The sequence below is a fragment of the Pituophis catenifer genome, unplaced genomic scaffold (assembly GCF_029215685.1).
Source record: "Pituophis catenifer annectens isolate HBS135680 unplaced genomic scaffold, rPitCat1.0.hap2 SCAF_2, whole genome shotgun sequence".
Taxonomy (NCBI): domain Eukaryota; kingdom Metazoa; phylum Chordata; class Lepidosauria; order Squamata; family Colubridae; genus Pituophis; species Pituophis catenifer.
Window position 1 is genome coordinate 169,065,725 of NW_027256882.1, and position 16,222 is coordinate 169,081,946.

Here is a 16,222-nt window from a genome sequence, read left to right on the forward strand (position 1 = left end):
AACATACTTACGTATGTGTTGTTATCTTAACAGTTCCTGGATAGTTACTCCAAGGTCATCTCCATGGTTCCTACAGTGTGTGATATGTATGTGTAGGTATATCCATACCCTTCAAATACTTAAAAGGATGTAAATTGAAAAAGGTTAAGGCGTTATTCTGTCATCCATCAGGATAAGATGTTGAATAATGGATTGAAGTCATAGGGGGGAAAAAATGCAACTTCAATGGCGGGAGACCTTCTTAACCAAAAGAGCAGTTCATCATCAGTGGAATTAGTAAATGAAGGAGGTGACAGGTTTTACTGGGAGAGGTTAGATTGCTATTTACCAAGAATGCTTTAAGTTGGATTCCTCTGTGGAACTAAAGATTGGACTCGCAGACTTCAATGGTCTAAACCATGATTTTTTATGAGGAAAGCAAGCCTGTACAACCTTTTTTGCTGGGGGCAGGGAGGGAGGGAGAGGGCTTCCACTTATTCACTGAATGTAATATAGGCCACAAGGAAAGGAATGCAGCCATGACAAAAGCTAAATTGGTTTTTATTTCATTACAGTGTAACTGTGATTAAAGCTGCATCAATGAAGTACAGTGAACACGATTGCTTTCCCACATTTTTAATTCTGTTATGTTAAATACTAGTATTCAGCAGCAAGTTTGGGAAGAGCTATAACCAAGGTTTTTCTGGCTCTGGAACCACAGGCCCGGTCCCTCTGCTGCTGTCAGACGATTAAACAACCTCATTGGCACCTATCTATATAGGAGAAATTTGCAGTTTCGGCTTCTCTCCTGAATATTTAGGCCAATTAACCCTGGAGAAGGCCAAATCAATAGTAAAAGTGAGAAACAGGGACGCTGATTGTCAAAATGGTATCACCAGTGCCCCTGAATTCTACCACCAAATTTTAGACAGTCACAAGCTCTTTAGTGAGGGGTATCTATATAATTTAATCTTAAGAAAATATAGATGGATCTTTTCCAGATACCACTTTGATGCCAAGCCATCAACTCTACTGATGGGAAGATGGGACTCTTTATTTGCAGAGACTTTGCTTTTGTGAATGCAGGCAGGTAAAAACTCTCAATCATGAATTTATATGGTGCCCTTTTAATGATGCCTATTATGTGCACTGATTAGCCCAATCATCCAAACACAAGGACCATACAGATAAATTTTATGTTTATTATTTTTTTAGATATGCTAACACCACACTCACGGACCAGGTGGCCAAATATCTTCAAAAAGTTTTACAAGTGCACAAAACATTTAATTACATGCATTGTTTTATTGCCCTATTTTTCCCCCTTTCCCAATAACAAATTCTTGTGTTAAACTCTTTCTCTTTTTTTACTGTAACTTTTTCATTGTAAAGGCTGGTCAAAGTTCGTAATAAAGAAAAAGGGCTGGGATTTTACAGGAAACTTTCCTCTGTCTGGCACCATTTTATTTGCAGAATAATTCTTCTGAAATGCCCTTCAAGATTTGAACAGATTTATATGGAGCAGGAGAAGAGCAATGTAGATACGTTGATCAAAAAGATAATGTTTCCACACTGGGTATTGTTCAAGAAACCACATGTTATATTATCTATGGTTACACAGAAAGACACTACCTAAGGATATTGCTGACTGAGAGAAAGACTTTCAGGAAATTGTGTTTTGCGTGGGAATCAAAGAGAATATTGGCATTGGAGCCCCAGGAGTGACAATCTGGCAGCATTTAAAATTCAGTCTTTTCCCAACTGATCTCTACAAGGACCCAGAGAAGATATTTTTATAGCCTGACTGACCCATTCAGGAGACCCTAAGTTAATCATAACAGACTAAAAATATAAAACAGTACAAAATAACATGCAAACCTCCTTCAAGATGGACACTTCTGGTTAGTAATTAGTGTTAAAAATTTAATGAATTAGGACTCTTGTGAGGAAGAGGGGTCTGCAATCTTCCAGCACTGGAGAGCAATAAAGTGTGAGGCCACAACAGAAAAGCAATAGCGAAAGCAATTAGACTTATACACTGCTTCGCTGTGCTTTACAGCCCTCTCTAAGCAGTTTACAGAGTCAACATATTGCCCCCAACAATCTGGGTCTTCATTTTACCGAAGGCTGGAAGGCTGAGTCAACCAGCTAGAAGCTGGTGAGAATCGAACTCCTGGCAGTGAGCTGAATTAGCCTGCAATATTGCATTCTAACCACTGTGCTGCCACAGTTCCTATTGAAAAGGCTACCATTGAGAGCACTTGAACCAGGGGTGAAATCCAGCAAGTTCTGACAGGTTATCGAGAACCGGTAGCGGAAATTTTGAGCAGTTCGGAGAACCAGCAAATACCACTTTTATCTGGCCCCAGAGTGGGGTGGGAATGGAGATTTTGCAATATCCTTCCCACAGGAGTAGGGAGGGAATGGAAATTTTGCAGTATCCTTCCCCTGCCACACCCAAGCCACGCCCACAGAACCAGTAGTAAAAAAAATTAGATTTCACCACTGACTTGAACCTAATTTTCATTAGTGGTGGTTGGAAACTCTTCTTAAGGAGGGAGATACTTACCAGATGGGCAGGTTTAATCCTGGCACTGAGGTGCCTGATGTATTATGGTACTGTGCTATATAGAGTAAGTAATTTGCAGAAGTGAATGTTGGTATATGCATCTGTGGGAGCAGGCGTGGCAAGGAGAAGATTCAACAAAAGAGTCATTTATGGGTGAATGCAAAACACTCAAAATATTTACAAGATAATCAGGTTCAAACTTTATCTGCTTTACTGAAAGCGGCAAGATTTAATCTGGTGCAACTAACTTGTTCTATTGAGGAGAAGAGCTCAGATCTCTCAATTTATTGTTATCTATTAACAGCCTTGAGCCATAGCCTATGACACCATCTCACTCAATGGGTAAATAAATGGCATAGTTTTCACTATTCAACCCCCAGCAGATACACTTGCCCAGGAATCCTTTTCTGAAATTTACAGTATTTTCACAGCATTGTCCTGTTCTCATTACTATTATTTTGACACAGTGAAGATGGGATGACTCTAGAAAATGCTATAAATTGTTAGTGGGGAGGTAGAGCAAGATTATAAAAAGCTTCCTACAGAATAACAGAGTTTGAAGGATCTTGGAGATCTAGTCTGACCCGCTGCTCTAGCAGGAAACCCTGTACCAGTGATGGCTAACCTTTTCCGGACCAAGTGCCCAAAGCACACCCGAACCCCCAAAATGCAGTGCCCAAAACGAAGCCCCCACATGTGGCACGTCCCCCTGTGCATACGCACGTGAGCCCCATCCCTGCCCCACGCATGCGCACATGCCCCCCCAAGCACCCTGTCCCCCCACGCATGCGTAGGAGAGACTCAAAGACCAGCTAGCCAGCGGGAGGCGCGCACATATGCACAATGGAGCTCAACTGGGGTGACAGCTTGCGTGCCATCAGAGAGGGCGCTGCATGCCACCTCTGGCACGCGTGCCATAGGTTCGCCATCACGGCCCTATATCATTTCAAATCAACAATTGTCCAATCTCTTCTTGAAGACCTCTAGTGTTTGAGCACCCACAACTTCTGGAGCCAAGTCATTCCACTTGATCAATTGTTCTATCTGTCAGGAAATTTTTCTTTGGTTCTACGTTCATTGCTAATTAGTCACAAAGTAGTCCTTTGGACTGAAATCATTCCATTTTATAATAATACTGCTAAAACAAAGGGGAATAAAGAATCCCACAGAAGGACGGAAAGAGGCTAAAAAGATGAGGAAACACTGTAAAAAAAAAAAACTGTACATGAAAAGAAGGAATCCTGTTATCTCCCAGATGTGCTGGATTACAATATCTACAAGACCTATACTTTTAGCATGCTGCTTGAGTTTGAAGGGAGTTGAAATCCAGAATGCTTGGTGAGTCACAGACATTAGCCATAGCCCTTATATACCATTTCATAGTGTTTTACAGCCCTCTCTAAACAGTTTACAGAGCTAGCATATTGCTCCCAACAATCTGGGTCTACATTTTACCAACCTCAGAAGGATGGAAGGCTGAGTCAACTTTCAGCCGGTCAGGATCGAACTTCTGGCAGGCGGTGGAATTAGCCTGCAATACTGCATTCTAACCACTGCACCACCACGGCTTTAACTCTAAACTGTAAGATAGCACTGGAGATAATGTTTCATTATTTTATTTTATTTTATTTTTTATTTTTTTGCTTTAATTTATATGCCGCCCTTCTCTGGAGACTCAGGGCGGCTTACAATGCGTTAAGCAATAGCCTTCATACTTTTGTATATTTATACAAAGTAGCTTATTGTCCCCACAATCTGGGTCCTCATTTTACCTACCTTTGAAAGGATAGAAGGCTGAGTCAACCTTGAGCCTGGTGAGATTTGAACTTGCAGTAATTGCAAGCAGCAGATGTTAATAACAGTGCTTTAGTCCACTGTGCTACCAAAGCTCTTCTTAAATACCAGAAACTGAATAATATACTTTTTTAAAAAAAAAGAAAATTAATGCATTCAAACAATTTAAGATGCTAAGCACCTGTTACTCATTATCAGATTTTTGTATTCATTGGCTACAGCACAGGAAAATGTCCAGCAGTTATAATTCTTACTGAACAGCTGGGTAGAATTTGCATACACATTTCCTTCTTATATATTTTATAAAGGCTAGAACCTGGGTTTACATTAAAAAATTATGCTAATTGAAAACAGCAGAGGCTTAAAAAGTAGCAGGGAAAATAGCAACAGTCTCCAATTCCTGCCTTAGGGCTCAGATTCAGCAGATAATGGGAAACCAAGAAAAAGGTTGTTTTTTTTTTAATTTTATTTTTGGAGCTTTATTTCTTTCAAAATATACGCAATCCAAGGAAGGTAAATCAGGAAGGTTATATTGAGACATAAAATTGTCAGTTTTGTCTGTGACGTTCGTTCTCCCACCCCCCACCCCCTCTTTTATTGCATGGATTAATGTCACCACTGCTATTATTAACTTTTGGCACTTAGATGGCTTTCTATAGGTTTTAAGAGTTCTTTAATGGGATGCAGAAAGAATGAGTTTCATTAGGTGGTTTGGGAATTACTTTCAACTCCTCCCCAGGCTCCCGCCAAAACTGATCTTTGAAATCTTCAGTTTTTGCTGTAGTTGCTCAATATGTTTATAACCATTGGAAACTGGGTTTATTACACCACTTTGCCCTTTTGCTCCCAAGAGATCGTATGGCCCTGAAATATGATTTCCCCCTGCTATTTCAGCCTGGCTGAAAGGGCTGCCAGTTATTTTGGAACAGTTGGGTGCCTGCCTTCTGAAAGCATAGTGCACTGCCTGCTAGTAGTGTACCGAATCCAATTTCCTATAGATTATAAATAAATAGCCTCCATTTTATCTGACTTCCAGATAAAAATGATTAAGAATTAAGCATCACAAAAAGTTGATGCTGCATTCTGGATATCTGATTTTTATTTCCTTTTTTGGGGGGGGAGGGGCTGATTTGTAACCTTTTACTTCTTTCCATTCACAGAGTGGATTGTGGTGGAAAAACAGTAAACAATCACATTCTTACCAGATAAAATCTACTCATTTTTCCTTGGCTGATGAACTGGAAATATCCTCTACATAGATTGTCACCAGTGATAAAGCTTCCTTTTTTGACTATGGAGATTCTCAGTCATCTAGGTCATGGTTGTCTTTCATGGTTGGAGTTCTTCCAGTTGCCTCTTGAAAAAGCACCTTTGGGACTTACTTTTTTTGAGTACTCTAAAGCTTATATATTTTAAAAACTTGCCTTCAGAAGTTGTAGGTGCTTCATCACTGGAGGGTTTTAAGAAAAGACTGGGCAGATACCTGTCTGAAATGGTATAGGGCTGTGATGGCGAACCTATGGCATGCATGCCACAGGTGGCACATGGAGCCATATCTGCGGGCACGCGAGCCATTGCCCTAGCTCAGCTCCAGTGCGCATGTGCGTGCCGGCCAGCTGATTTTCAGCTGGCCTCGCCCACGCCGCCCCTCCCCTCCCAGGAGTCTCCACACGGCCCATTTTGGATGCCAGGTACGTACAGGGCTGACGTGGAGGCTCTGGGAAGGCATTTTTGTCCTCTGGAGGGTCTCCGGGGGGGGTGGGGGAGGCCATTTTCACCCTCCCCAGCCTCCAGGAAAGCTTCTGGCACCTGGGGAGGGCGAAAAACAGGCCTACCGGGCTCACCGGAAGTCAGGAAACGGGTTGTTTCTGGCCTCTGGAGGGCCTCCAGGTGGGGAGGCCGTTTTTGGCCTCCGGAGGCTTCAGGTAGGCCTGCTAGGCCCAAAATTGGGTGCAGGGGGGGTTGCACATGCATGCGCGGAGAGGGCGGGGTATGGAATTATGGGTGTGGGCACATGTGCGTGCAACCCCCCCCCCCCGCACTCTCCCCGCTTTTGGCACACAACCGCAAAAAGATTAGCCATTACTAGTATAGGGGCTCCTGCCTGAGCAGGGGGCTGGACTAGAAGACCTCCAAGGCCCCTTCCAGCTCTATTCTGATTGAAATACATCTATCTAACCCACCAGAGTAGGGAGGCAGGGCATGTTATAGATCCCCTCTCTTAAGGACCAAGAAGAAGGGCCTTCCCTCTTGAACACCATCCCTGCAGAGATAAGATTGGCTCCCTGCAGAGATAAGATTTTGAAAGGTCCTGGAGACATGGGTTTGTTAGTGGGCCTGGGGCTCCAGGGTGACATAGAGTCTATCAGGTGGCCTGTTTGATGGTTTTCACCAGAGGGGTGGAGGTTTATTGGGTTTTATATTTGGGGTATTACTTCTATAGGCTGCCCAGAGTCATCATGAGTCACACGGCCATATAGATTTTCTTAATAAATAAATACCATTAAATGCACTGATGATCATCTCTCATCTGGTTTCTGTCCCAGAAAGTATCCTGTTCATTGTGAGATGACAAGGGTTAGGCAATCTAATGTGATCCAGATGTGCTGAGATTTCCATTCCCATAATTCAGAGTCTGAGAATAACAGTCCATAAACACCTGGCAGCACCGTGTTCTGTGCCAAAGAAGAGCAGAGGAAATGTAATCGTTTATTCTTTGAAACGTTTAATTCTCTTACGAAAGTGTTCATGCCAACCATGCTTCTGAGATAAGTTTCAAGACCATCATGACACTGCAGTTCCATTTCTGCCTGGAAGGCCATTTCCAAGAAGTGGTGCTAGAAGACTAAGGTGAGCGAAGCCACATAAAAATGTGGTGCTGTTCTCATCCTTAAGCCTAATGCCCTCAATATATTAGCACACTGATTTCTTTTTGTCCAATTCAGATACATTGGTTCTGGGATCAGATGAGAACCAATAATTGGAAGCTTGATTTGTCTAACCTGGAAAGTAGAATAGAATAGAATAGAATAGAATAGAATAGAATAGAATAGAATAGAATAGAATAGAATAGAATAGAATAGAATAGAATAGAATAGAATAGAATAGAATAGAATAGAATAATACAGTTGGAAGCAGCGGTCAAATCCAAATTTTTTTACTACTGGTTCTGTGGGCATGGCTTGGTGGATGTGGTGTGGCTTGGTGGGCGTGGCAGGGGAAGAATACTGCAAAATCTCCATTCCCATCCCACTCTGGGGCCAGCCAGAGGTGGTATTTGAAAGTTCTCTGAACTGCTCAAAATTTCCGCTACCGGTTCTCCAGAACCTGTCAGAACCTGCTTGATTTCATCCCTGGTAGGAAAGGACCTTGGAGGTCTTCTAGTCCAACCCCCTGCTTAAGCAGGAAACCCTATACCACTTCAGACAAATGGTTATCCAACATCTTCTTAAAAACTTCCAGTGTTGGAGCATTCACAACTTCTGCAGGCAAGTTGTTCCACTGATTAATTGTTCTCACTGTCAGGAAATTTCTCCTTAGTTCTAAGTTGCTTCTCTCCTTGATTAGTTTCCACCCACTGCTTCTTCCCCTGCTCTCAGGTACTTTGGAGAATAACTTGACTCCCTCTTCTTTGTGGCAGCCCCTGAGATACTGGAACACTGCTATCATGTCTCCCCTAGTTCTTCTTTTCATTAAGCTAGACATACCCAGTTCCTGCAACCGTTCTTCATGTTTTAGCCTCCAGTCCCCTAATCATCTTTGTTGCTCTTCTCTGCACTCTTTCTAGAGTCTCAACTTCTTTTTTACATCGTGGTGACCAAAACTGAATGCAGTATTCCAAGTGTGGCCTTACCAAGGCATTATAAAGTGGTATTAATACTTCACGTGATCTTGATTCTATCCCTCTATTTATGCAGCCTAGAACTGTGTTGGCTTTTTTGGCAGCTGCTGCACACTGCTGGCTCATATTTAAATGGTTGTCCACTAGGACTCCAAGATCCCTCTCACAGTTACTACTATTGAGCAAGGTACCACATATACAGTACCTGTGCATTTTGTTTTTCTTGCCTACGTAAATGTAGAGTCTCTTGCACATTCACTGAAAGTTCAGGAGTATTAGATCCAACCAAGTGCACTGTATGCAGGGTCTTTGCACTAGCTCAGATGTCTGGAAACTGCCAATAATAAAGATCAAATAACTTGGAGACTCCTGCTCCAAACAGAATCTGATCAACCAATCTATGCTAGCCAAAAGATTATATTAGGACTTCCCACCTATTGGGAATGAGAACTTAGAAATCAGTATTTGTGTGAGAACCTTCTCTTATGAACAGTCTGATTCCAAGAAGCTTTACAAGAAGCTTGTACATACTTATTTACTAGCTATTTCAAAGAGTTTTCAAGGAAAAATAATACCGATTAGGTTTGAATATCTATGTCACAAATCAGAAATGATTCTAGATTTAGGGAATGTATCAACAATGGTTAGGTATGGTTAGATTATTATGTGCCATTTTGTTGTTTATCTAATTTTGTAAATTGCTTAAAGTCAATTCAAGGTAAGAAAATAAAAAGAAAGTATAAAATACAAAGAGGAAATAGGGGGAAAAAGAAGAAAGAGTAAGATAAAGAAAATATGCATATGTGTATGTATATTTGTATATGTGTCTGTGTACACACACACACACACATATATATAAAACGTAGTCACTTCATCACAACTTGCATAAATAAGTTTTGTAGCTCTTCACACTCTCTTTAAAGTTACAAACAGACAACAATAGCAATAGCACTAAGATTTATATGCTGCTTCATAGTGCTTTACAGCCCTCTCTAAGTGGTTTTCATAATCAGCATATGGCCCCCAACAATCTGGGTCCTCATTTGACCAACCTCGGAAGGATGGAAGACCAAGTTAACTTTGAGCTGGTCAGGATAGAATTCTTGGCAGTGGAATGCAGACCTAGCCTGCGATACTGTATTCTAACCACTGTGCCCCCATGGTTCATATAAAGTGACAGACCTGGATAAGGATATCTGTTCAACCTATAACCCAAGGTGGGTAATTAATTTTACCAAGGAGTCACATGAAAAACTGGGACTGTTGTGGAGGGCTGTCCTTGCTGCCCTGCCTCTGACGCTGCCCTGGTGTCATCCCCTCTAGGGATGCCAGCCCATCCCCTCTGCCAACCCCACACCAATGTCCTGCCCCTGACGTTGCCAACACTCAAGCACTGATGCCACCAATGTTGTGGCCTGGAGTGGGACAGCTCGTGAGCCAGATGTGGCCCCTGGGCTGTAAAATGCCCAGGTCTGTCATAACCTACTGTATTCTTTGTTGATAAAGAAGTCCATAAGATATCAACTTTTCAATCTGGTGCCAGCAAAAGGTCCATAAAAGATTGCCAGAATTTATAAAATTATGTCTTATTTTAACTTTGATCAAATAAACCAACTTTATATTTCTTACTTCTATTTCTGAAAAATCTTAATATTTCTATTTCTGAAAAATCTTAAAAGTTTAATGATAATTTTATTGTCATAGAATATGTTCTTTCTTCAATTCTTCTTTGTTCCACCCCATAGGTTTCTTTGATGGAGGCTTTTAACAAGCCTCCTTTGTAAATCCAATAAAAAGACATCAAGGTCATCACCTTTTCCCCTTTAAATTTTAAAACTTGAGTCAGTTTCTTTTGTTCATCCAGCAAAAAACCCTTATCCAGGCCTGTCACTTGTATTTCCATTCTAAATGACTTCTGTTATGTATTCCATTCTTTAATATTTCAAGTATTATAATGTGTTGTGTCATTTTGTAAATTCCAATACTGATCAAAACAAAAGTAGGTGTACACTTTCTTTCTTTTTGCCTGGAATTTTTAGTCCCCGCTAGAGTCCAATTTAAATGATAAAGGGAACGAGCCTTCAGGAACATATATAAGTGGTCTTCTGTCTTCTCTTTCTGAAGAACTGGGTAATTCATTGGTTCTTCAGTCTTTGCCATGCTCATTGTAGCTTGGCATGCTCCCCCGGAAACCTTGGTAGAACACTAATCCCAATTCCAGAAATATTTGGGTTCAATTCCTGAAATCTCTAATAAAAAGTGTCAAGAACCAAAAGAAGGGAAGGAGCCCTAGGCTGAATTGCTTGAAGTTGATGACATTCAAAACAAACAATTGGTTTATTCTAAGAAATTCATCAAAGTTGATTCACTCAGCATCCCTTTTTCCAATATTTTAAAAGAGTGCTGGCTTTCTGTAACAGTTTAATATATACCCAGGTTGCTGACAACTCCAACACCACTTGGAAGGAACTTCTACAAAGCCACAATATCCAAGCTATGATAGTTCAGCTGGCTCAGTGACAAGCAAAACTAAACTAAAATTAAAATTAAAAAACTACATACTGTGCTTTATCTGCTTCAAATCGAGACCACCCATGCTATTCCATAGAAAGAGGCAAATCGAGAAAGTTAATTCAATTCCGGGAAATAAAAGGCAAAAAGCAAGATCCAGCATATACTGAGCAATGTGGCCAGCAGATCAATAACAGACCAATCAGAGACAGAATGAGAGGCTCTGCTTGTGCTTTGGGTAACTGGTGTTGAATTATGGGGTGGGTGGGGTGGGGGTAATGAAATTTATAACCCTATTTCTTCCTCTAATTGTAGCCACATTACGTTTTCCATTCATTGCTTGAAGAATTAGAGTCTGGAGCCATAAAACAGACAGTTTTTCTCTCTCCTCCCTCCTCCCCTCCTGCCTCCCCTCCCCCCCTCCCCTCCCTCTCCTCAGACTCCAAGTTATATTCAACCCTGTGTAGGTTGATACTTATGTCTCCTCACCTTACAGTTATCTTTGAAGATTGTGCCACTTGCCTACACCTAATATAAAGCATCTGTCACTGAAGGCCCAAAGTTTCTCAATATACCTATGAAGGAGAATATTTGTAGCTCAGGATTGAAAGCATCAAATATTTGTAACTCAGCACTGATGATGTTACCTAGTTAGGGTAATGAAACATCTGCAAGAAAACAAACAAGCTCAGAGAGCACCAAGGACTCCTCATTTCTCAATATAGTCAATTCACATATTCACAGTTATGAGTCACCAAACTCCAAGTAATCAAAATGATAGAAAATCAGAATATGGGGCAAGAATGCCTAAAGCAATCTTTCATTTCCAACAAATGCTTCTCACTACTCTTGCTGTCATCCAAAACTAAACCAGTCCATCTTAGCCAAATCACCACACCTCTGAAAAGGTGGGTGGTAGGTGGTGGACCAGGCAACTGCAGGCTGTGGGACCAGTAAAGAATCATGGTGACCAAGATGTTCACTCAAGGAAAGGGGGAAAAATGGTAACCTGGGGAAGAGGGTAAGCTTTTGATAAAGTAGCAGAATCACTTGAACCTGGGTTAGGCTAAATCAAAAAATCTAAGCCCAGGACTGTCTACACTGGAAGAAGGCCATCCAGATTTTCTTGAAATCCAACTCCCAACATCCAACTCCTATGACTGTACTCAAACTTAAGGACAGAATTTAGAATTTAGAATTTTCTGTTCTCTGATGAAAGAAGCAACGGGCATTTGCCAGGGCAGTCTTGAGTTCTTCAGGTAGAAGAATCTAAAGCAGGCTTACTTTAAGACTTTGATTTCTTCTACCTATAGATGAAAGCACTGAGGAGATTTTTGGTCTCTTTTGTTGTAAAGGTCAGCTTTTATTAGCTTCTCTCAAAAACTCTCCTCAGGGATACTTCCCAGAAAGAAACAAGTCTCTGAGCTGTCCCTTGTTGACAGGGACTGCCTGTGCAAGAAAGCTGGTGAAGTGAAAAGATGGGGAAACCTGTCACAGCTGACTCTCCATCTTGTCTGGACCAAGCATACAGTCAGTTTCTATGCAGGAAATCCACAGCTGCAGGCTAGACCAGTTTTTTTTTTTAACGTGCCAGAAGAAGGTAATGGCAAATGATTTCCATCCTGTTATGAAGAAAACAGCATGGACGTATTTATGAGGTTATAAAAGGTCAAGCTCAACTCAAAGGAGATTTTAACTCTTTTTTTTTTAAAGCTTAGAAGACAGAATTAATATATCAGCAACAGCTTGTCATTCCAAATGCAGGCTCAAGCTAACCTGAGCAATTAGGTTTCCCTGCCTTCCTCCAACGACTGCTATTGCTTGAAGTGATGTGGAGATTCAGAGTAGATTGGGGTTCCTAAAGATGACTTAATCCATAAAGGTGACTATTGCTCAGGGAAGGCACATGCCCAGCATAGGACAGCAAGTTCTACCCACTGAAGTGGATCAATGAGCTAAAAGAAAAAATACTGCAGCAGAAAAAAAACAACTTTACTATTTATCCCAAGAGCTGGAGAGCAGGGCAGGAGAACCGGGAAGGCTGCACATTATAGAGGTGTTAATTGAACACCACTGGAGAGATCCTGGGTTATATTTTTTTCCCTTCCCAACTATTCCCATATGGCTTCCTGTGTATCCATTTTGAAGCTAAGCAACAAAATCAAGCTCATTAGAACCTAATAATGAAATTGCAACAAAGCTAAAACAATAAATATGTAACATAATGAAAAGGAAGTGGGAAAGGGATTAGGGAATACAACTCTGTTCCCTTAAAGATCTTCCAACAGGAGACAAGAGTATCAGTAAATGGGGGGGGGGAGACAGCCTGGATTTATAAGGAGCAGCTTCATCTGCAGGGGAAGCTCCTCACAGCAGGGATATGGGCATGACTACTTTCTCTCTTTCCAGAGGATGGTACTATGGAAAGTAGTAGTAGAGGAGGAGCCAGAGAAAGCAAGAGGTCAATTAAATTAAAAAACAGTGACAGTTCTGGGGCACAAACAGTGGGAGCTCAGAATTCTGAACGCTTGCAATAACTGTGTAGAAGAGGGGAGTTTGGCTACAGTCACAGAACAATGTATTTCCCCAAATAAGCCCCGATTGAGCTCTTCTGATCAAATGGAAGCAGCCTGCTACATCTGACAGCCCCAACCCCCATAACATGCCAGGGTGATCAGACCATCTCCCTTCCTCCCGCAACCCAGAAGAAACTCCTCTGGCTAGCTATTCCCTGCTTACAGTGTTGGCGAAGCCTAATCCCAATATATCAGGGCTGTCCACGGGGAGCTCCAATTTCCCAACGGCATACTTGTATCAATATACAGGGGTCCCAAGCAATCCATGATCTAGTCAATTTTGGCCAGCTTTGTCTTTAACCATGCCTACCTTGGTTAATTTTAAGGTGTGGTTTAGTGAATTGATGATGATTGTGTGAATCCAGAAAATCTGAGTTAATTGAACCAGGTGAAGTCTGTTATGTTGCCATGCTTGGGTATTTGGGTGAGGAAAGGAGGGAGCATCAGAATAGGGAGAACATGCTTAACCTGGATAAAACGCCAGGGAAGACTGCAGCTGGAGAAAGACCTATACCCAAAAGAAGGTCCCATCACTGGCAAAGCTTAAGCCTGCCTCTCAATCATCGATCCTAACCAAGATGGCAATGTCACCTCCAGTATGAAAGTCAGCAATATTTTCTAAGCTAGTAGTTGGGAAACACAACGAGAAAGAGGCTCTTGTAGCAGATTCTGTTAAGGGGGCTTTCTGGGGGAAACTAGCAGATTTGGAGGTTAACCCCAAAACGGACGTTCTGGAAATCCGCCAGAGATCACACACGCTAGGAGTGCAGCAGATACTTTAAATCAGTTCTCAGGGATGAGATGATGATGATGTTCCGCATGTGCCCAGCGTCTGTCCTTAGCACGCTTCCCTAGCAATGAATCTCACTGGAAATACATGGGAAAACGCGTGTTTAGGGGTACCGGGGGTTACACGATTACTTCAGGACGATGTCCCGAGATTAAAAAGCCCACCTAGAAAACAGATCCGAGTCAAGGTTAACCTCAGGCTGAGGTTTACTTTCCGTTCAACTTGTCATTGGGGGAAAGCGGGGGGGTGTTATATCCCCCCTAAAAAAAGTAGGCGCTCCCGAACGTTGCTAACCAACCTGCTCCGCTGCCTCCGGGTCGAGATGAGGCTCCAGCAACGGGACAGTAAATTGGATCTTACGGGGACTGTTGGGTTCCATGCCGGCTCCGTCGTCCCGGGAAAAATCGATGGCGCTCACTCAGCCGCGCTCGATAATATCTATACCTTTGCTCGCTCTTCCCTTCGCCCGTCCGGTCTGCGGGCGCCTCGCCGCTCGCTTTCCTACCCAGGGCGCTCTCGCACCCTCCTTCCCCGCGAACGGCGCTGCGATTGGTCGCTCAGGTTGCCCGCCCGCCCCTCCCTGCGAGACAAGCGCGCGCGCGCGCACCCACACAGATACACACACACAAGGCACCGCGCGCGGGGTGGGAAATCGGACGAAGGGAGGCGCGCGCTCGCGGGGCGCCCTGAGGGAGCCGAGATGTGGAGCGATGCCCTCACAAAGACGAGTGCCGAGAGAAAAGCTGCAGACGCGCCCGACCTCGGGCCTCCGAAGCTTTACACCTGCTTTGCTTCTGCGAGTCGACCTATATTTACCTAAGAGTAAGCCTCGCTGAAATCAGAGGGGCTTACTCCGAATCGCCAAATACCGGATGGCGTTGCAGTTGTAAACGAAATGCCCTGAGCCTCCATGTGTTTTGCCTTTTGTTTTGTTTTGTTTTTTTTTTAAACCCAGTTACTTAGCGCGATCTGCCTTCTGACAACGCCAAATCTCCCAAGCTTTCCTCTGCCGGTTCGTCCCTGAGCCACGCTCCCTGAGGAAACGCGAGATTCCTCCGCGCCATCGGTCCAAATCCTTCCCTTGTTCCACCTCTGACTAAGCAAAACACGGACTCGACCGCATCCTTCGTAGCTTTTCCCCCACTTCTTTTTTGCAATTTAGCAAGTTGGCATATATGACTAGCTACAGCAAGTGAAGCAGCCAGAAGGCTGACAAAAGACGACGTAAAATCTTTAGATCAGCAATACCCTGAAGTGGGCAATAGTAGCTGAGAACAAACAGAAGCAGCCCCGACGAACTGGATACCCCCCACCCCCCTTTCTCTGCTAATGGTTAGGATCGCAGTGAAAACTCTTTTCCAATGAGATTTTTCAGGCAAAAGTGCTGTTTTAACTGAGACAATTGCTGTTGCAGGGTGTAGGGCTGGAAATGGGTGAATACAGTTTCGTCTTTAGAATGAAAATCAAAGTAGAATCTGTGGAGTAGCTGGCACACACAGGTACCTATGTCTAAATAAATACTAGAGAAGGAATAAGGAAAGCATCGGAAATTCCTTCCACAATCTGACACTTAGCTAAGCTATATTCCCATCCCACCATCCTATAATGGTAATGCAATCTGGGAATAATGGAAGTTGTAGTTTAACATGGGGTCCAAATTGTATTAGAACTCCCAAAATGCCAGCAGTGACATATTAGAGGAGGACAACAGGTTGAAGAAGGTTACCCATTATTATCATCATTGAACACACAGAAAAAGCAACTTCTGAAACTGAAATAAGAACCAGGATGAAACTTAAATGTTTTCAGACGAGCATAGAATCCTCATTTTTATTACACTTTATATATGCATCAGGTCTATTGAAAGGCTCTGTATTTGGGATAGATAGACAAACACTTGTTTACATTGAATGCTGCAGTGAAGAGAACATATTGGAACAACATACCTGCAGGAACTAGCATGTTGGGATTTAATTTTCCAGGGAAACACACGGAAGTTACAGTCTGTACAATTTTACAGCTATTGCAGTTGTGACTAGCATTACCAAAAGACATGACGTTGCAGCCATCAAGTGACAGATACACATATATCAAGAACAGTGCGATGGTGCAGAGAATGTGGTTTGGAATCTGTTTCTGATCTCTTGTCTCTCAGCTACCAA

General features: G+C 42.6%; 1 protein-coding gene across 2 annotated transcripts in view; it reads right to left on the minus strand.

The window, feature by feature from the left end:
* LOC139312861 (protein phosphatase 1 regulatory subunit 1A-like) overlaps positions 1–14,548 on the minus strand; it is a 98,266-nt gene extending 83,718 nt beyond the window's left edge. For both annotated transcript variants that reach the window (XM_070938016.1, XM_070938017.1), the window contains exon 1: positions 14,359–14,548. In XM_070938016.1, coding sequence (XP_070794117.1) covers positions 14,359–14,439 — 81 coding nt within the window. In that variant the 5' untranslated portion in view covers positions 14,440–14,548. The remainder of the gene's footprint in view (positions 1–14,358) is intronic.
* Positions 14,549–16,222: the final 1,674 nt, after the last annotated feature.